This window comes from Macadamia integrifolia, chromosome 13 (genome assembly GCF_013358625.1).
Source record: "Macadamia integrifolia cultivar HAES 741 chromosome 13, SCU_Mint_v3, whole genome shotgun sequence".
NCBI classification, from domain to species: Eukaryota; Viridiplantae; Streptophyta; class Magnoliopsida; order Proteales; family Proteaceae; genus Macadamia; species Macadamia integrifolia.
In genome coordinates this window covers 13,276,219-13,297,071 of record NC_056569.1, presented here as the reverse complement: position 1 = coordinate 13,297,071, position 20,853 = coordinate 13,276,219, and the positions used below count along the sequence as shown (strand labels likewise).

The following is a 20,853-nucleotide window of genomic DNA, read 5'->3' as shown; positions in this document are numbered from 1 at the left end:
ATGATGATTATGTTATGATGATTGATGATTGATGAACTTAGTTTATTCACTTTATTGATTTGTTTTCTTGATGAATATCTTACATTGGTATGAATATGAACTTTTAATATTTATTTAACATATGAGTAATAGGATTCAACTAGGATTTGAGCCAAATAGATTGCTTTTATAAAAAAAAATTACACAGGAACGTTTTAGTCAATAAGGCGACGCTTTATGCCCGCCTTATCGCTAAGGCGCTTCGAAAGACCCTCAAACGCCTCCGTCGCCGTACTGCCTTAAAAACTATGGCCCTCTCCCTTTGAGCCAATAATGGATATGGGTTGATATGACATTTGGCGGATCTTCCATCTGTGACACGGCCGGAAAGCTCACCTTTTGTGCTACCATCAACCATCTTTCGATAGAGCTAAATCTTCGTAGATGGACTTCCAAGTCTCACTCTTATTATAAGATTTGGAAATTCATCTACTTTCATGTCAACTCCAAACTCAGTTGCATGCACCACTATTCTGTTAGAGATACCCCTAGGAACAGGCTAATAGTTGCTTCCTGGGGTCTCCACCCATCATTTACCCCCTTTGACCAGCCCCCCTTTGACGTAATCCCCCCCTCTCCTCTTTTGGTGCTCTGATATAATGGCCTAGTGCCCGGATGATTTGGCCTTTGCCCGGTGCTTTTGTTTGTTGGGCTCAGCCGTTCCCCACCTCTCCCCCCTTGTATATTCTTCTCTTCCTTTTGGCAATGATATTTTTATTCATCTAAAAACAAATTCTTGGGGCGGAAGGCAAAGAGGAGAAAGCAATCGTAAAGGAGTCAATCTAACTAGGTGAAAATCAAGTTCTTCACAAGGTAGAAGATTCTCCTTCACTTCAAGAGCTAAAGCCTATAAGTGAAGATAAAGGTGAAGAAATCAAAGCAATTTGCAACAACAATGGTGAGATAATTACCAAAGATTTTAAGGAAGAAATTTGGAACACAAAAAATCTATCTTTGAAGATAACCTTACAGAATTCAACAAAAATAGCAAAGATAAGGTTGCGGCAGTGAACTAACTCTAATATGGCCAATCTTCAAAATATTCTTAATCAATTGGTATCAGAGCTATGGCCATTAATGAGTCAAGGACTCTCAAGTCTCAACACAGCCTCCCTAATAGAATCTCTTAGTTGAATAGCTAGAAGTATAAAAGAAGTTATTTAACAAACTGTTTAGGATAGACTAGACGACTAGATCGTATAGGTTCATTGTATGTTAGGATAGGAGCGTTGACTCAATCTTACCTAACATGCCATATCTATAATTAGTATGTTCTCTATAAATTAAGATTGGCCTCTGTAATTCTAGACAAGCCAATTCTAGCCCCCTATTGCTCCTACTCGATCACCGTTGGCTACTACTCCTCAGGTAGATCTTAGCATCAACAATAAATCGGTTGTCCCTGCCAAAGAGTCAATTAAGTGTGATTATTGTGGGCATCCCCGTCACACCAAAGAAACTTGTTGGAAGCTTCATAGTCTCCCTAAAGGGGGAGTACGCAGTGGAAACAAGGGTCTTCCCGACCTCGGGCTCATATGTTTGACTCTACTAATGGTCTTCCTATGCTAAAATCTCCTTTTTGGTCAAAACAACTAGTGGCTCTCCAGAGTTTGATTACACAGCTTGGTTCAACGCCTACCATGGCTTCTTCCAGTACTCCAGCTTCTCACCACGCCCAGCTAAGTACCTTTTATATTTCCTCTCCTTCTACTCCTTCATGGCTCCTTGATTCCAGGGCCTCTAATTATATGCCTAGCTCCTTGGATATGTTTCGTACCTATCTCCCTTGTTCACGTAAGGACAAGGTCCGAGTTGCTGATGGGTCCTTGTTTGCTATCTTTAGTAAAGGTTTCGCTTCCTGACCACCTACCATTTCTTTATCTTTTGTTCTCCATGTCCTAACCTTTGTGCAAATTTGTTTTCCATTTATCGTCTCACTATTGACCTTAACTGTTGTGTTCACTTTATTCTACACATTATGTCTTTCAGGATCTAATGATGGGAATAACGATTGGATATGGTAGGGTATGTGATGGGCTGTATTACTCGGATCCAACTATCAGTGTGACATCTTCCCCAATTTTAGCTCACACTCTAATTGCAAATAGTGCTCTCACTCAGTTACATCAGTGGCATCGCCGCCTCGGTCACCCTTCCTTTCGTGTTTTGCATAATTTATTTCCATCTTTAATAAAGCATTATACTATGGACAAATTTGCTTGCGATATTTGTGACTCGCTAAGCACACTAGGTCTCATTATTGTCCCAGTGATAATAAAAGTATATCACCTTTCTCTATTATTCATTCGGATTTATGGAACCTTTTACAACTGTTACTAACGGTGGGTTCGATGGTTTATTACAATTATTGATAATTGTAATCAGATGACTTAAGTTTATCTTATCCGCTCTAAGTCTAAGGCTCTTTTGGTTTTCAGTCTTCTCATACTATGATCAAAACCCAGTTCAATACCCACGTTCAGGTTTTGAGGAGTGATAATATGACTGACAGTTCCATCCTCCAATACCTTGATAAACATGGAACTTGTCTCAAACCTCCTACTTTCGTACCCCGGAACAAAATGATATCCCAGAGAGAAAGAACTGACATCTCCTTGAGGTCACTCGTTCCTTGATGTTTACCACCAAAGTTCCCAAATTCTATTAGGGTGATTACTGTTGCTTTCTTTATAAACCGGGTTCCTTCCATTGTCCTAGACTTCAAAACCCCGATTAGTCTTCTTTTGGATCCATCTCTTCCCTCTCACCTTCCTCAAAGGGTTTTTGGCTACATGTGCTTTGCTCACAATTCCTTCCCTCTCGATGCAAGTTAGATCTAAGGGCCCTTCGTTGTATCTTCCTTAGGTATTCTACTTCTTAAAAGGGATACAAATGTTATCATCCTCCCTCCAATCATTTACTAGTCACCATGGATGTTACATTTCCTGAAAATGAATCCTATTACCAGTCTTCTCTTTAAGGGGGAGAGTGTTGAGGAAGAGCTTCCTTCTCTAGTCATTGACACTGTTCAACTTTAGGAGGAGATAAACATTGATTATGCTAGAAAGAAAGGGAAAGAATATAAGGTTCCATCAACACCAGAAAAAAGGGGTCTACTCACTTACTCTCGACGGAAAGATAAGCCCATCTCAAATCCACCATGTCAATCTATGCTCCCAGATCTAGCTCCTTCATCTCAAACATCAGGTATTCCTTCTCCATCTGACATTTCTCCTACTTCTGTTAGAAAGGGAATTAGTACATGCCCCCCATTCCCTATTTCTAATTTTGTCTCCTATAAATCATTGTCTCCTTCCTATCATGCCTTTATTTCCACTTTGTCCTCTGTATCTATCCCACAGGGCTGTAAAGAAGCCATCGCAGATTCTAAGTGGAAAGATGCCATGGTAGAGGAAATGCAGGCCTTGAAGAAGAATGAAACCTAGGAGCTTGTTCCTGATCGTGCAAGAAAGAGGCCAGGAGGCTGTAAATGGCTGTTCACAACAAAGCAAAAGGCAGATGGAAAGGTTGAAAGGTATAAAGCTAGACTTGTTGCTAAGGGCTTCACCAAGACCTATGGAATCGACTACCATGACACATTTGCCCTTATTGCAAAGATGAACTATGTTCAAGCATTGCTATCATGTTCTGCAAACCTTGGATGGAGTCTCTAACAACTTGATGTGAAGAATGTTTTCCTCATGGTGACCTCGAAGAAGAGGTGTATATAGAAATTCCCCTAAGCCTCATCATCTACAACTAGCAAGGTGTGTAGATTATGGAAGTCCCTTTATGGTCTCAAGCAATCACCATAAGTTTGGTTTGGCAGATTCCAAAAGGCTATGTTACAGTTTGGGTACAAACAGAGCCATACTAATCATACTTTGTTTGTTAAACACAAGGATGAAAAAAATACTGCTTTTAGTCTATGTTGACAATATGGTGATGACAGGGAATGACAATGTGGAATTATCCTTGCAAAAATCCCAGATGTCAACAGAGCTTGAGACCAAGGATATAGGACCTCTTAAATATTTTCAAGGAATTGAAGTAGCCCGTTCAGGCATAGGGATCTTCATTTGCTAAAGAAAATGTCTTAGATCTTCTTAGTGAGACAAGGATGCTAGGTTGTAAACCTGCATAGTCTCCTATTGAGGTTAATCATCAACTCAGCTGCAAAGGGGGTGAACCTGTAGATAAGGAGAGATATCAGCAATTTATTGGCAGATTTATGTACCTTTTCCATACCAAGACAGATATTGCTTATGTTGTTGGTGTTGTGAGTCATTTCTTTCAAGATCCCCAAACTCATCATCATGAGGCTATATACCATATCCTGAGGTACTTGACATTAGGACCAGGAAAAGGCATTTTATTCTCCAACAACGACAATCTGAAGTTGGACTGCTTTACTAATGTTGACTAGGCCGGTTCCATTGATGGTGAGCACTCTACTTCAGGATATTGTACATTCCTCGGAGGTAATCTTGTTACTTGGCCAAGCAAGAAGCAATCAGTGGTATCCAGATCCATTGCAGAGGCAGAGTACCAAGCTATGGCACAAGGTGTGTGCGATCTTATCTGGCTTAATGTGTTACTTGGAGATTTGGGGGTAACATTTGAGGAACCTATAAAGCTCTATTGTGATAATAGGGCAGCTATAAGCATAGTTCATAACCCAGTTCGGCATAACATGACCAAGCATATTGAGATTCACAAACGCTTTATCAAGGAGAAACTTGAACAAGGCTCAATTTGCATTCCATTTGTCACTTCAAAAAACCAGCTAGATGATGTATTCACTAAGGGATTGACTTCTAAGTCGTTCCATCTTATTGTATTGAAGTTGGGCATGAGAAATATCTATGCACCAACGTGAGGGGGAGTGTTAAGTATAGACTAGACGACTAGACCATCTAGGTTTGTTGTATGTTACGATAAGAGCGTTGACTCAATCTTACCTAACAAGCCATATCTGTAATTGGCATGTTCTCTATAAATTAAGATTGGCCTCTGTCATTCTAGACAAGACAATTCTCTCTCTTAATCTTTCCTCTTCAACTCAAACTTAATCTTATGGAACAAGGTGAGGGTTCTAACCCACCCATACTTCAGAAAATTTTGAAAATTATGGAGTAGATAGGGGGCCACCTATTGATTCAACTACTAATAATTCCATGAGAGTTCAAGGAATCTAATCGATTCCTTCTCCCTTGTGTTATTACTATAATTAAAGTGATATATTACTGTAATTAAAGTGATATTACAAATATACCCCACTTACAAACGTTACATATCTATTCCCCCATAAGCCACACCCATAAATACAATTCCATAGGTACCCTTACACATTACTATTCTAACACTCCTCCTCAAGTTGGGGAATAGATGTCTAGTGTGCCTAGCTTGCCTAGAAGAGTATAGAATGGTTGGGAATTGATTCCTTTTGTCAGCACATTAGCTAGTTGATCCCTGGTCTTTACAAATGAGTGTAAATACAACAAGGCTGTAAAATCTTTTCCTTTATGAAGTGACCAACTTCAATGTGTTTTGTACAGTTATGTTAAACTAGATAATGAGCTATACTTATAACAAATTTTTTATCACAGTATAGTCTCATAGAGCTATCAACCTTAAATCCCAGCTCTTGCACTAACCAATTCACCAACAAGAGCTCAGAAACTCCATGTGTCATGGCCCTAAACCAACTTCAGCTTGATATTGCCACAGATGACTGCTTCTTACTTCTCCAAGTGACTAAGTTCGCAGCCACAAATATGCAATATTCTGGTGTAGATTTTATATCAATCACAGACCTAGCCCAGTCTGCATCAATGTAGGCCTCAATCCTCAAGTGGCTATGTTTGGTGAAAAAACCCCTTCCAAGGATTGGACTTCAAATACCTGAGGATGTACAACACTACATTTATATGTCTTGTTCTGGGAGCATGCTTAAACTGGCTACACACCAGCTATATATGCAATGTCAGGACGCATGTGAGAGATATATCAATTTCCTTACAAGTCTTTATGTTGTAATAATGGGCTTTAAGGAAGTCAAATTCCAAACGAGTCCTCAATTCCTTAAGGGGTTTAATGGTCTTTGTAATATTCTAGAACCTTCTCTCCGTTATTTTAAATAAAGAGGGCTGGTGTCATATTAGACACAAGGCATTACCCCATCCAACATGGTATCAGAGCCTTTGAATCCAGAATCCTAAGAGTTTCCTCCTTTCTCCATCTCTTTCTCCCTTTTCTCTCTTTTTCTCTCTCCTAGCTAAGAATTAAAGTATCGGTATTGATCTTTGTATCGGTTGGCTAAATTTAAGATACATATTGGAGGGTATCGGAGATGCATTAAGATGTGTTAAAGAGCAAGGATTAAAGTATCAGTATCGGTCATCATATCGATTGGTTAAATTTAAGATATGTATTGGGGGTATTGTATTGGTATCGGAGATACTTTAAACCATACTCCCAGCGCCTCCTTCCATCTCTCTTCTTCTAGTTCTCTCTCTAGGTGGTAGTTTCTTAAACCACCAAGAGAGCCACTAGCCTCCATCTCCCTTCTCCCTTGGGCACTCAGACCCTCTTCTCCAATTATCTGAGAGACCCAACTCCTTCCCATCAATTTTTTTAGAGTTTTTTCCCCTGAAATCAATTTTTCTTGTCATGGTGCTTTTTCCCTGCTCGATGCTCCAATCGTCTTAAGGTTTGTTGCGATTGGTGCTCATTATCCTTGTAGTGATATGTATTAGCCACTTTAACGTCTCAGGACTCTATTCCAGAGCTATCCCCAAAATCAATTTGTCAGGGTTTTCACCTTTATTGATATTTGGGTTTTTTAGCCTTTTTCCTACATTTTAGTGGTTTTCGTTGCTTCTTCTACCTCTGTCCAGTGCCTCTTCCATTAGCACAGCCCGCTTGAGTCGTAACCATGTCTACCAACTCCTCTGCTTCCAATAGTGGAGACACTTCAGCTCTTCCCACCTCTCCTCCTTGTGCTATCAAGGTTGATGGCACAAACTACCTTATGTGGTCAAGCTCGATCAGCATCTCCATCAAGTCCCGTGGCTATTACGGGTACCTCACTGGAACCTTGAAGCATCTGACCACCGTTCGTGAGATTGACAAGTGGGAGTGTGCCAACTCTCTGTTTATGGCCTTCCTTGTCAACTCCATGTAGTCGCAGTCATGGCTTTCATGAGGCTATCTCCTTCTTGAATCTACTACAAAGATCTGGAAGTTTGTCCAGGATATCTATTCCCAAGTAGAAAATGATGCTCAGGTCTTTGAACTGCGCCAGAAGGTTCATGACCTTCTACTTGATGATGACTTGGAGTTGGTCTTTGGTCAAGCTCTTCATACATCTTCTATGTCACCTCCCGTCTCTGAGTTACTATAGTGCATCATTGGTTCGGACATCCTCCTTTGGGAACTTTATCTAAGCTTTTTCCTTTAAAAATTATAATTCAAGTCAATTTTATTGAGGCATGTGTATTGGCCAAACAAACTCAGATCACTTACTCTGTTTCTAGAAATAAAAATGCCACTTCTTTTTTATGGATAAATTTTGATATTTGGGGCCCACCATATATCTATCAATGGTTATCAGTGGTTTGTCTCTTTTATTGATTGTCACTCTCGGACCACTGGAGTTTATTTGATTTGAACCAAGGGCGAAACCTTCCATTGCTTTCAGTAGTTTCACCGCATAGTTCAAACTCAGTTCGATGCTACCATCAAGATTCTTTAGTGACAATGGCCATAATACTTCGAAGGGTCCTTTCAGGCCTACCTATCCGCTCATGGGATGATCCATCAAACTAGTTGTGTAGATACCCTGGCACAGAATGGGGTTGCTGAGAGGAAAAATTGCCACCTTTGTAAGGTAAGAAGCTCTCTTATGTTTGAGATGCATGTTCCTCCCTAGTACTGAAGTGACGCAATTCTCACTGCTGTCTTTTTTATCAACTGAATGCCTTCTCATGTTCATTCCTTCCACTCCCCTCTAGATCTTCTCTAGGGTTCTATTGTTTTTTCTATTCCTTCCAAGGTATTCGATAGTGTCTGTTATGCTCGTGATCATCATTCTCACGGAAAGTTTGATCCTAGTGGTCTCCAGTGCATTTTTCTAGGGTATGCTCCTATCTATAAAGGTTATCGGTGTTTTCATCCTCCTGCTCGAAGTTGGTTTGTGACTATGGATGTTATCTTTCACAAATCTGCGTCATACTACACTGCAGCACCTCTTCAGGGGGAGTCTCTTTCCATTGTGGAAGATACGCCACCTCTTGAACTTGTTATCCCTACTGGTATCCTATTTCATGGGGAGAGAGACACTCCTACTCTGCCTCAGCCAAAGATACATGTTTACAGTCGCAGACAGCAGACTCTACCACTACCAGAATTTACCCTACTATGCAAGTTGTCTCCTCTCGAGCCTGATCTTGTCCCCTTGGACCTAGGTAATTCTCCTTCTCTTGCTGTTGATCTGTCTATTGAGTTACCTATTGCTATTCGTAAAGGCACTAGATCTTGTACTTTACATCCTATTACTAAAACTATTTCTTATGACTCACTTCCTCCTTCCTACTATAGTTTTGTGTCTTCACTATCCTCTGTCTCCATTCACCATACTTGCCAAGAAGTGAGTGGAGACTCAAAATAGTTGGCAGCTATGGTTAAAGAGATGCAAGCTCTAAAGAAGAATGAAACATGGGATCTAGTGTATTAACTCACAAAAGAAGACAGTTGGTTGTAAGTGGGTCTTTACAATGAAACAGAAGGCTGACATTATAGTGGATAAGTATAAGGCCAGGCTTGTTGTGAAGAACTTCACTCATACCCATGGGATCAACTACCAAGAGACATTTGCTCCAGTTGCTAAGAAGAACACAATCAGTGTTATCTTAGCCTGTGCAACCAACTTAGATTGGGATCTCTAGAAGCTAGATGTGAAGAATGTCTTTCTACATGGGGAACTTAAGGAGGAAGTTGCATATACCATCAGAGATGTGAAGAATACCTTTCTTCATGGTTTGTTAATACATTCATGATCCCTACTCGACTCATATGGAAGTTGTGTTGCATATTCTCTGTTACTTGAAATATGCCTCAGAACGTAGCATCCTTTTTTTTCCTCATGATCACCTTAAGGTGGAGGCCTTCACGAATGCTGATTAAACAGGTTCCCCTAATGACAGAAGGTCTACTACTAATTATTGCACATTTGTTGGTGGTACAATGTTACATGGCAAAGCAAGAAGCAAGCCCTGGTTTCCTGTTCAAGTGCTGAAGCAGAGTCCCATGCTATGGCTCATAGAATTTGTGAGCTCCTATAGCTTCATGATCTTCTCACAAATTTGACTGTCCCTGCCACCCTTCCTATGAAGCTCTTTTGTGACAGCAAATCTGCCATTAACATTGCTCACAAACCTGTCCAGCATGTGGAGATCGATCGACACTTCATCAAAGAGAAGTTCGTTATGGGTCTTATCACTGTGCCTTTTGTTCCCAATAGTGAACAACTGGTTAATGTATTTACTAAAGGTCTTTGTAGTAAAATGTTTCTTCCTACTATCTGCAAGTTAGGCATATGTGATATCTATGCATCAGCGTGAGGGGGAGTATTGTAATAATGGATTTTCGGGAAAGTTTTAAATTCCAATTGGGTCCTTATGTCCTTAAGGAGTTTAATGGTCCTTGTAATATTCTAGAACTTTCTCTCCATTATTATAAATAAAGAGTGTTGGTGTTATATTAGACACAACTCACACAAATCATTACCACATGCAACACTTTGATACCTTCCTGCATCAAGCAAAGGGAGGCCCTTGTCGTCCCCTAACTTATGATTTTGGTCAGTTAGAGAGCCATTGGGTTTACTACCCAACGTTCTTGTTTCTTTTAACAAACATAACACATATTTCCTCTGACAGATATGAATTCCTTTCTTGGATCTTGCAACTTCAATTCCCAAGAAATACTTTAGGGTCCTAAGGTCTTTGATCTCAAATTGTTGTGCCAAATAAGTTTTAAAGTTTTTTCACCCGCTCTTATCATTTCCTGTCACAACAATGTCATTGGCATAGACCATCAGAGCTGTGATTTTGTTCTTGTCATGTTTGATGAATAATGTATGATCAATTATGATTATGTACAGATTCAAAGAAGGTGATATCCATAGACTCTAGTATTTGCAAGAGAGGAGATGATAATGTTAAGAGTTTTTGTTTATGTAACAATACTTGGGGACTTGATAATTTACTATTGTCTTATATTGTATTTTACCCTTTTTCCTTTTACCTCCCTAGGGACGTGTAAGTACTCCCATCATTATGTTTGTAAAGCAATACAGCGGAGAGAGATCGATTCTCTCTCTCATACGGTTGGACATTTCTCTTCTCTCTTCTTCTCTTTTCTCCTTCGCTACTTCTCTTCTCCTCCTCTCAGCTCTTACCTTCTCCTCTCTTCTCTAGAATCAATCCTTGCATCATTTCCAGCCTGGTATCAGAGCTAAGAAGGTTTGAGAGTCAACCAGCAGCTCTCCCTCATTCTTTTGCCTTTCTTGGAACCTTAGAAAAGTAAAGGGCTCCAATAGAAGCTATACCATGTAAGAAGCTACAACCAGAAGACCTAATGGAGTTATCCCATCAAGTGGAAGACTCATAGGAAGGAGTTTGGGGGCTGTGAAGAGTGATTGAAGCTCAAATCACAAGGAACAAAAATTTATGGTTTACCAACAGCTTAGAGTTCAGTTCTCTATCTCCTTCATCGGGCATGTATTGGAGTTGGGGCTGGGCTTGCTAGAATCTCCCAAAGGTCCCCTTTTGATCCCCCATTGTCTCGATTGCTAAAGATGCGAGTTGTTAGAGCACAACTCTCTCTCCCATAGGCTAACAGGTACCGCCAGTCTGGTTTTTAGCTCAATTCTGAGATGGTTTGTGTTGTGTTGATTGGTTACCTTCGGTCGATGAGTTACATTATATGAGACTTATTTGTTCATTTGGAATGGAGCTACATCATGAAAGGTGTGTTTTATTTGCTTCCTCAAGTTTCTATCGTTTGATTGCTTGCTGGAATTTTATTCTTTTAGTACTAGGAAGATGAATTTTGGTACAGTGTATTCCCCATTTGGTTTGGATATCCAACCATTTGTTTTTAGATGTATTCATACAACATATCTGAGGTTAGTGGACCTATGGAAGCTTCGGCTGACGGTTTGCCAAGTACCAACCCCAATCTAGTTGCATTTTAAAATCTCAATATTCAGATATCCATTGTGAAATTGGACAACACCAACTACTTTGATTGGTCACATTCAATAAAGTTATCCTTAATTCCTTATGAAGTCGGGGAAAGTTAGGGTACATTACTGGTACCATCAAGGCTACGCCTTTTAGTGATCCCACATTTTAGAAATGGAAGTCCAAAAACTCAATCGTTATGACTTGGTTGATTTTTTCTATGAAACCTGAGATTAGCATAAGGTTTATGAGAAAGGACGCTGCCAAGTGTTGGGGAAATACCCACAATCATGAGTTGGTTTTTATGATAACAAACAGTGCAGAAATTTAACAATTGTCTTCAAGTATTATCTTGTAAAGAATTCAAGCAATGAGCCAAATTGATGATTGGAACATCTTTTGAAGTCATCAATGTGGACGATTAGATATCCATGTACTTAGACACTTAGGATAGTACACATGCATGCATTCATATTTGTAACTTACATAGCATGGCCTTATGATGCAGTTGCACGATGGACTTAGGAAAGAAAAATCTTTCATTTGATTTTCTTTTGTTTTAGAAACAATTTCTTTGAAATTAGTTAGTTTCTAATTTTAGATTAGTTTCCATTTTAAGTTAGTTGCCATTAATTTTTTATTTTTTCTTTATATTGGACATGTAAACGATGAAGAAGTTCAGTTTTAGTTTTGAAGAATGGAAATTTGATTAAGAGTTTTGGTATGAAAACCATGATTGCCGATTCCCCCTTCTTCTTCCTCTAAAATTTTCCAATTTCTTCTCTTTTTTCTCTTTTCATTCTCCTTTTTATTACTCTTTTATTTCCTTTGGTCACTGTTTTACTGTCTCTGCTGGGCGGTAAAACCATCAGACAAAAGGGAGCTTGCTGACCCCTGTTTTGTGATCGATTGAGTCAGAGGTTTGTGACGAAGGAAGCTGCCATGGAGGCGACTCAAATCGAGTAACATTAACCCCAAAGCTTTGATCCTGTTGTGTGAATCGATCGATTGCAGATCTGGTCTCTGTTTATCGCCTGAAGAAAACTCAAAATTGGAATATTAGGTCTAAGTTCTTTGTTTGACATATGTGAGGGACAGAACCGACAGAACTGGTGATGTATTGAACCTGCATGTGATCTTCCATGTACCTGGACCTTGTTTGAAGAGCCGGGTCGGGTTGAAGATGACTGACTACCACTGGTCTTGAGTTCCATCGTGGCCTAAGGTTGAAGAAGACCTCATAAATTAGGTTTTACATCCTTACTTTATCAAATTCCACATTTACCCCTTATCTTCTCAATTAACTTATTTTACTTCTTAGTTCCAATTCTACCCCTCCCCATCTTGTACGTTGTTTCCCTTTTGAGAATTCCCCTTATGTTAAAGGGGAATTCAGAATTTTGCCACCCTTTATTAGAAACTTCAAGTTATTCACAATTCTGCCACTTTTCTTAAAAAAATTCAGAATAAGCCCTTATATTAAAGTTTTTACTTCTAGAACTACCCCAGCTGTCATATAATTATTTCTAAGGCCCTGCTTGTTTCTGAAATTACAAGAATACCCTTCAACCATTAAATTTAAGATTTTTAGTCATTCTTGTGGGCCCTAAGCGATCCGATTTCAGTCCTTGGAATCCGGATCCGCATCACCTTATCAAGTTTCTAATAACTTAGATGGACTTTAGGAGATGCCTAATGACCTCTAAAATAGACCTAAATATGTTGGCAGTGTTGGTTGTGGCAAATCATGCCAGTTTCTGTAGTTTTAGCCAAGTTCATGTTCGGGGGGATTTTGGTCATTTCAAATGACAGTTTCAGAGGATGGACTCTTCTGAAAAGTTGTAAATAATCAAGTGTTGATTCTAACACAACTGCAATCATCTCAATCCGAGTTTGTATGAGAAAGTTATGTCCGTTTCCGTACAATCACTATGAACTGGCAAATTCCCCCCAACCAGTCGATTGATCCAGTAAGGGAGCCACTGGTCGACTGGTTGGCTACGTGACTCATAACAGTCAACCGGTAGATTGTCCAGTTGGGTCCAGATGTGTTCCAATGGCTATTTTCTTAGCTCCAATGGTCACCTAAACCAGTTACTCGGTCAGGGCAACAAGTCAACCAGTATAGCTAAAATATGACCATTATGAAGCAAAATAAACTGGCACCATTTGATAACGTTTTTGTTGTTTCTGTGTCTAGAAACAGCAGAAATGGATTTTCACATTTTCGGAAACAAAAACGGATTTTTTGGTGTTTGATAAACCTATTTCTCGAAACGTTTATTGTAGACATAATGCCACAACAAAACCCAATAGTATCATCAGATGCCCAAAAGGGAGAGAGGGTTCGATTGCCTCTTTTTAGGTTTAAATAGTTGAGAGATTTATCGGGCACACCAGCCTTTTTGTCTCTCAAATTCGTTTCTAGAAACGACCAAACAAGTCGGACTTGTTTCGTCAAAGTCATTTCTAGAATTGTAAATAGACATAAATCTTTATGTATGTTTCTATAAACGGATGAAACGGAACAACTTTATCAAACGCTTTTTAGGTTGTTTCTCCGTTTCTGGGAACAAGAAAACGCATAAACAGCAGAAATGGAACGTTGTCAAACGGTGCCTTAAAGTTTTATCCCATCCTATAGAAGTAGCCATTGTTCTTAGTTGAACTCAAGACAACTGCTACTATTAAGATCATTTATTTGGGCATCCAAATCAAATCAAAAGAAGTCAAGAGAGATCAAGAGCATCCATCTCAAAGCTATTCAAGTGATCTCAAGCATAGCACTCCACACCAAGGTTCGAAATTTCGTTTCGTTTCGGTGTTTTAATTGTGACTGTTTCGGTGGTCAAACGGCCATATTTTGACCTAAAACTTGGTGGGTAGCTCATTTTAAGGTTAATAAACATGCTTAGAACATAAATATGCAAAAATATTAGAACATGACATTGTTTTAGAATTGCACCTTTGTTTGGCAGCAACCATCGAACTGTTTTAAAAATTTTACCATGTATTTATATACTATTTCAGAAAGAAAAAAAAGTTTTGGAGAAGAACTTTACCTTTCCTAAGCTTTGAATGTGTAGATCTTCTTGTAGGAGTCCAATGGAAGTCAAAATGTGTGATGATGTGACTAAATAGAGGCTTGGAGTGTTTTTCCTTCAAAATATGTAAATGGAACCGAAACCACCGAGACAGGCGAGACAGAATCAAAATTTCGGCGAGATACCGAAACGATACAAAAATTTCTTATTTGTCTCAACGAAATTGTGTATTTATAAGCCTTGGAATGTATCGTTTCGGCGAGATACCAAAACGATGCCCTAAATTTGGCCAAAGTACCAAAATTTGGTACACATACCATTTCGTGCCTTATTTCATTTCGACAAAAAAAAAAAAAAAAAAAAAAACCGAAATTACGAAATTTCGGCAAGATTTCGAATTATGCTCCACACTCATCAAATATTCATCTTCAAGAGGAGTTATTCAGTAGTTTTCAAAGTGCATCATTCATATCATATTGCACTCACTTAAGGAGTATTGGCACACACCTTGTTAGGTAATATCTTTCAAATATTCTTTCATTTGTAATTGGTATTTTACTCTTGAGTTGGTAAAATTATAGTATAATGCATTGCGCACTAATCTAGACTGTACTTAGATTATTGCAAGGACCAGATTGTAAGGACTCACTTATCCTTAAAAGAGATTAAGGATTCTATCATCTTTTAAAGAGCTTTTGTAAAAGATCCTCTTATCTTCTAAAAATATTTGTAAAGGTGAATTTTCCTGCCTATTGTTTTGAAAGGGAAAAAATAGTTGAACCTTTAAGGTGATCTTGAGTGGAGTGGATCTAGACTCAAGGAGTCGAAGCACTATAAATCTTGTGTCTCAAATTGAGCCTCCAAATCGCACATCTTCTTGCAAGCTAAAGAACACCCTTGTACTTCATTGGCATATTTATATTGTTTGCCTAAGTGTCTAGTGTTTGAGAGTCATCATTGTGATTTCACTTGCATATCCACCTCCTTAGAGGTTTTTGGGATTTATTTGCATATTCGGCTTCTGGAGCCATTGGTGTAATGGAGTGGAAAGACTCAAAACACTTTTGAAAAGTGTTGTTGTGGGTTATTGGTTAATCCCCATTGTTGTAAAGGCTTAATGATGATTCTTGAAAAACCACTAGGTTTGAGTTTGAGCCAAAAAGCTTGCGCTCAGGTTATTGTTGAACCCGGAAAAAAAATTGTGCGGTGATTGTATGATTATTCTAATGGAAAGTCCAAGTGTGGGGTTATCACTTGGTAGTGGATGTAGACAAGGTTGATGAACCACTCTAAATCTTATTGCTCCATCATTGTCCCTTTCCCTCCCTCTCACCTTTTCTTTTATTGTCCTTTCAACTTTGCATTCATCAATTTCAGTTTGGTAGTTCAGTTTTAATTTGCAATCATATTCCGACATACCCAATTAAACCCCTCTTGGGTTGCCTACGGCCTAACAAAAAGAGGGTTCTAATTTTTATGTAGGGACTTGGTTTTCTGAAAAATGAAGAATCTCTATCTCCCCCTCACAAGGGCATAGCCTTTGTGGAGCCCCTATTGGTGAGGCATAATCAGGATTCGTTGACTGACTACAGTGATTCATTGGCTGGCCAAAACCCCCTAAATCCAGTAAACACTTTGCCACATCCTTTTGAAATGCCACTAAGAAATTCTATAACATAATACCTTTATACCTGTAATTTTAGGTCAGAAACGGGGCCACCAGTTGAGCATCAATTCATCTACACTGCCCTAGGACCACATGGAACCTGTACATAATGCTTCTATTCTATAATATTCAGGGTTCATATGGCCATAAACCATCAGCCAGATCAAATATCTAACCAGTTTATAAATTCTGAATACCGGAACTCATAATGGCTTTGCTTGTTTACAAGCAAATGAAATTATAGTAGGCAACAAAAAAATCCAACTAGGTAGGAATCTCAAAGAACCTGAATAGGTTTGGTCATCAGAAAAATGTTTGTTCAGATAAACCCAATAAACTAATTATAGCAAGCACTCGCACGAGAGAAATATTATACGTTCCTCTACAGTGATTGGAAAATCCTACAATGATATTAGACTTCCTCACTTATTTTCAACAACATATGGTCCAAAGACACTCATATGTTACAGGTATGCAGAGAATCATCCTCAAAATGGACCCCATGTTTACTTCTGTATTTCTCAAGGTAGAACAAACTGTGGCCTTTGAAAAATAAATGCAATTCTAAATGGAGTAACGAATGTTTGTCTTATCTGGACCACCCTCATCCAAGTCTTAACAGCATCCCCCCCCCCCCCAGATAGGTAGGCCCCAAGAAGAGTTGAACTCATTAGCTCTTAATTGGGAGGTGTTGGTCCTTACCAACTGAGCTAGCCCTTGGGGTTATTAAAATTGTTTTCTTTTGTTGAAATAATATGTCTTACCACTTTTAACAATCCTAATTCATGGAAAAAATCATAGGCAACAAAAAAAATGATAATAATGAAAAAAAAAGATCCATGTAACTGATGGAAACCACAGAGTATGGTCCATTAGAAGGAAGAAGGCCATGCTCTTGTCCATGCCAAGATACCACACTATTATATTTATCAGGAATTACAGGGTCCTTTTTTTTTTCCCTTTGAAAGATAGAAGTTTATAGAGGCAAATCAAATATCTGACCTGAAAGCTCAAGGAAAATCCTAAAACTTTTATTGATGCCACTTCAACAATTGAACATAATTGTTCTAAGAACAGCACAGAAAACTTGACCCATGCATGGAAATATGATCATATAATTTCAGTTATATTCATTTCTCTGGTCATCCAGGGGTAGTCAATAGGACAGATGATTGGTAATACCATTAGAGAATAGTGAAACTACACTAGGTGGGAAACATTGATTGTGGCAAACACAAGCACTGTAAAAACAAAAAGAGGTATGAAGTTACCACAAGTATGCTAAGGAGAGAACCAATTAAAGCCATCACAAGATCTGCAATTGCAATAGCATCAATCATTAAGTTCTATTGTTAAGGGAGTTAAGGAGGCAATAAGGAATTCAATATTTAAATGTATGATCATGGCATTCATTCATAAGCTGCAATAAGCCTTTCCAAAACTATAGGTACAAACATAACAAAATTGCAGGTTCATGGAATTTCTTAGCTTTAAAAAGCTGCTAATAATCCTTTTAAACGTTCCTGAGATTTTAATTATTTCGATTCATTTTGTGAGCTGGACTTACCATATTTCAAAAATGTTTAAGCATGACTATGCAAGGAATGCATTTACAAACATGGGAGAGACATTTATAAAATATGTATATATAATTATTTTTTGACATAAATAGTTCATTTGGGATTTATTATATAGAAAAATGACAATACATATAGTTACACTGATACATATAAATATATGCATGAGTGCATGTCTATAAGGATATATATTAAAATCTGTCAGAAGCTTCTTTAAATTGATTATTTAGGGTGGACAGAAATGCAAGATACATGAGTAAATATAAATTTGCCACATTTTTTACAAATAATAATAGATAATAAATAACAAGCACAAAGCCGAGTAAACTAGACACAACTCAACTAAGCCTTGTTCAACTAAATGTGGTCGGCTACAAAAATCGTGCTTCTTCTTATCTAGAATGCTAGATGAGCAGAAGAAATGATATAGATCTCAACAGAAGGAAATTCAGCAATAAAATGAAAAATAAGAAACAATATGTTGTGAGACACAAAAAAAAAAAAGCGCTGAACATGAGGAATTCTCTACGCCCACTCACAGCAGATTTTTTTCCTTACTTTTCATCTCTTCAACAAAAAATTAAAAACATTCATGTGTCGGTGTAGGGAACGCCTCATGTTCAAAGAACCCTTTCCCCAAAAAAAATTCCGATTTTGCATTTTGGTTATATGCAAAAAAATGGCTCCAGTGACAATTTCGGCTTGTGCAAGCAAACCTCACCAACAGGTGGTGTAAAGGAAAGAAAACATGAATTCTTGCAGATCAGGACCTTTATATCTGAGACTACTTCACATGATTCATAGAAGAATGAAATTAAGTTCAGATTATGTAACATACCAAAAAATGGCATAACAAAAGCAACGCAGACAGTTGAAGCGACAAGTCCGGATCTCAGTAGCATAAAACATAAAGTATCATTAGAGAATCTAGCAGGGAGAAGCTCCTCCAAACCCCTGGCCAATGGATTCATCAACAAAGCATATCTGTTGGCTGATAAGGAAATATGTTGAAATTGCTACTAAAAACGAACGGATCTACTGTCATTGGAGTTTCCAAATTAGTTGATTCTTTTACATTTAGTAGGCAAAAGGATACTTTGTGAAAGGATTGATAACCTGGGAGACGGAAAAAAGGATAAAAAGAGTATAAATGCAGAAATCATCAAGAAAGATGCATTGATTGTTACTCAGAGCATAAGTGGATATATCAGAATCTAATACTTACTGTTGTCCACAAAGCAACTTTGGAAGCAAAAGAATGCTTTGGCAAATTCAAAGTTATCTGAGACAGAGTACCTTCACCAAACATGAGATATCCCATTGTCGCAACACCTCCATATAATGCAGTACACAAGATAAAGCTGCAGAAAAAGAGTACCTTAGTCCTTTAAGGGAAAAGGTCGAGCAAAATGTTCATCCTACACAATTAGATAAGGGTTTCCATACCATATTATCAATGCCTTGTTATATTGTGTTTTATCATACATTGACTGGTAAATATTCGGAAACACTGTATGCCCAGAATAGCAGAACCCATAAACTCCAACAGCAAATGGGAGACCACTCCAGTTCAGTGCAGAACCTTTTTGATGGAAGCCAATCCCATCCAAAGTACCAACAAAAAAGACTGAAAGAAATATCATAATTGTTGCAATCACTCCACCAGCTGCAAGAGTAAAATGAAGTAAGATTAGATAAGGTTGCACATTAAAAAGTCTGAAACTGCATAATTCCTTAGAGCCTGGTACAGAGATTCCATCGCACCTGAAAGGAAAGAAATCACACGGAGATCCTTCAACCAAACAGTTGGTAGAACAATAACAGCGGTTAAAAGTCCAAAGAAGTGCATAGAGTCCAAATGAAACCCATTCCAATCCAAAGATGCTCCAGGGAATAGCCTTGTAAGATTATCACCTTCTAGAATAATAAATTCCACACAATATGACTGCATTCATGGAACAAAGAAATCTCATAATTCTGTTAGGGTTTGTCATAGCATGTGGAGCTGGTCCAAAGAATCAGTAAAATCAGAATGCGTTTCACTTACATATAACTCAGTGTACAAAACGATCTGCATTAGCAATCAAAGAAAATAACACATCAGAAAGCTCTGAAAAGAAAATTAATAAAACTTGAATGACCATATTGTAAGTCAATAAGACCCTAATATTATTTGCAAGATTATTATATCTCAAACAGAAGAAGAAAAAATTGTGATAAATAGACCCAAAATTGTTCTGCTCCACCATAGGTGCATATACGACATGAAAGGAGAAAGATGCATGTAGTAATTACATATACTATGAAAACCAGAAAAAGGATAAATTGTGTATCCACCACAATCTAATATTAGAACTGAAGAAAAGACCATACTTATCAAGGTTGTTGAGTTTCTAGGGTTATTTCGTCTTTCTAGCCTACTTGTAATAGGTAGCGCAGGTACAGGGGTAGTTTTGTCTTTCCCGTACCTCTTTTTCATCAAGTCAGAACATTATAAAGGGGGAAGGGTCTGCACTAAGTAATCAATCTAGCGCAGACAGCCTCCCACAATTTGGCTGCAACTCCTGTTTCTCTCCTCTTCCTCTCTTCCTTTCCCTGATTTGGTTATAGGACTCTAGTTTTGTAACTTGGTATCAGAGGCTCTGTAATCATCAGCATTTCCCATATTTTCTCCTGCTGTACACCTTGTTTTAAACCCCTATGGTGCGCAGCCGCCTCTTGCTGCATCTGAACCTTATTAATATTTAAGCCTCCATCTCTCATTAATGAAATGCTATCTTGTTATCAATCTGCCATTTCTGGTTTACTGTTTTGGTGGAGGATCCAATCACACTCATCCCGACTACTACTACTACTACAATCGATTTTTGTCAGGTTTTTCCCATCAATCCAATTTCTTTGTCAGGGTTTTTCGGATCCTGAGATTTGCTTGCTCCCTATCTACCTGTGCTCTTGGTTCATTCCTCCACAGTTGCTGCTACTTATCAGGATCATTCAGATCTCTGCATCATCTACCAAGTATAATCGATTTTTTTTTTTTGGCTGTCTCACTGTCTCTCCAAAAACCTTGATTAATCAATTTTTATCTCTGGTGATCTACTACTTAGTTTGGCTTTTGTGAAGTATTCCTACTGCTGGTACGTTGTTTCAGCCTTATATTGGCCTCTTCTTTGACCTCTTTGCTGATATTTTGCCCTCTCTAGGGCCTGGATCTCCTACACATCGATTTATCAGAGTTTTGAAAACCTTGATATTACTCAACTTTTATTAAATGGGCT

The 20,853-nt window shown here is 38.3% G+C and overlaps 1 protein-coding gene across 4 annotated transcripts in view; it reads right to left on the bottom strand.

Annotated features, from left to right (window-relative positions):
- LOC122059608 (amino acid transporter AVT1A) overlaps positions 1 to 20,853 on the bottom strand; it is a 60,979-nt gene that overhangs the window by 22,709 nt on the left and 17,417 nt on the right. For all 4 annotated transcript variants that reach the window (XM_042622498.1, XM_042622495.1, XM_042622496.1 and 1 more), the window contains 7 exons: positions 19,623 to 19,646; positions 19,340 to 19,520; positions 19,022 to 19,241; positions 18,801 to 18,936; positions 18,672 to 18,691; positions 18,414 to 18,559; positions 17,270 to 17,313 (listed from right to left, as the gene is read on the bottom strand). In XM_042622498.1, the coding sequence (XP_042478432.1) occupies positions 17,270 to 17,313; positions 18,414 to 18,559; positions 18,672 to 18,691; positions 18,801 to 18,936; positions 19,022 to 19,241; positions 19,340 to 19,520; positions 19,623 to 19,646 (771 nt within the window). The remainder of the gene's footprint in view (positions 1 to 17,269; positions 17,314 to 18,413; positions 18,560 to 18,671; positions 18,692 to 18,800; positions 18,937 to 19,021; positions 19,242 to 19,339; positions 19,521 to 19,622; positions 19,647 to 20,853) is intronic.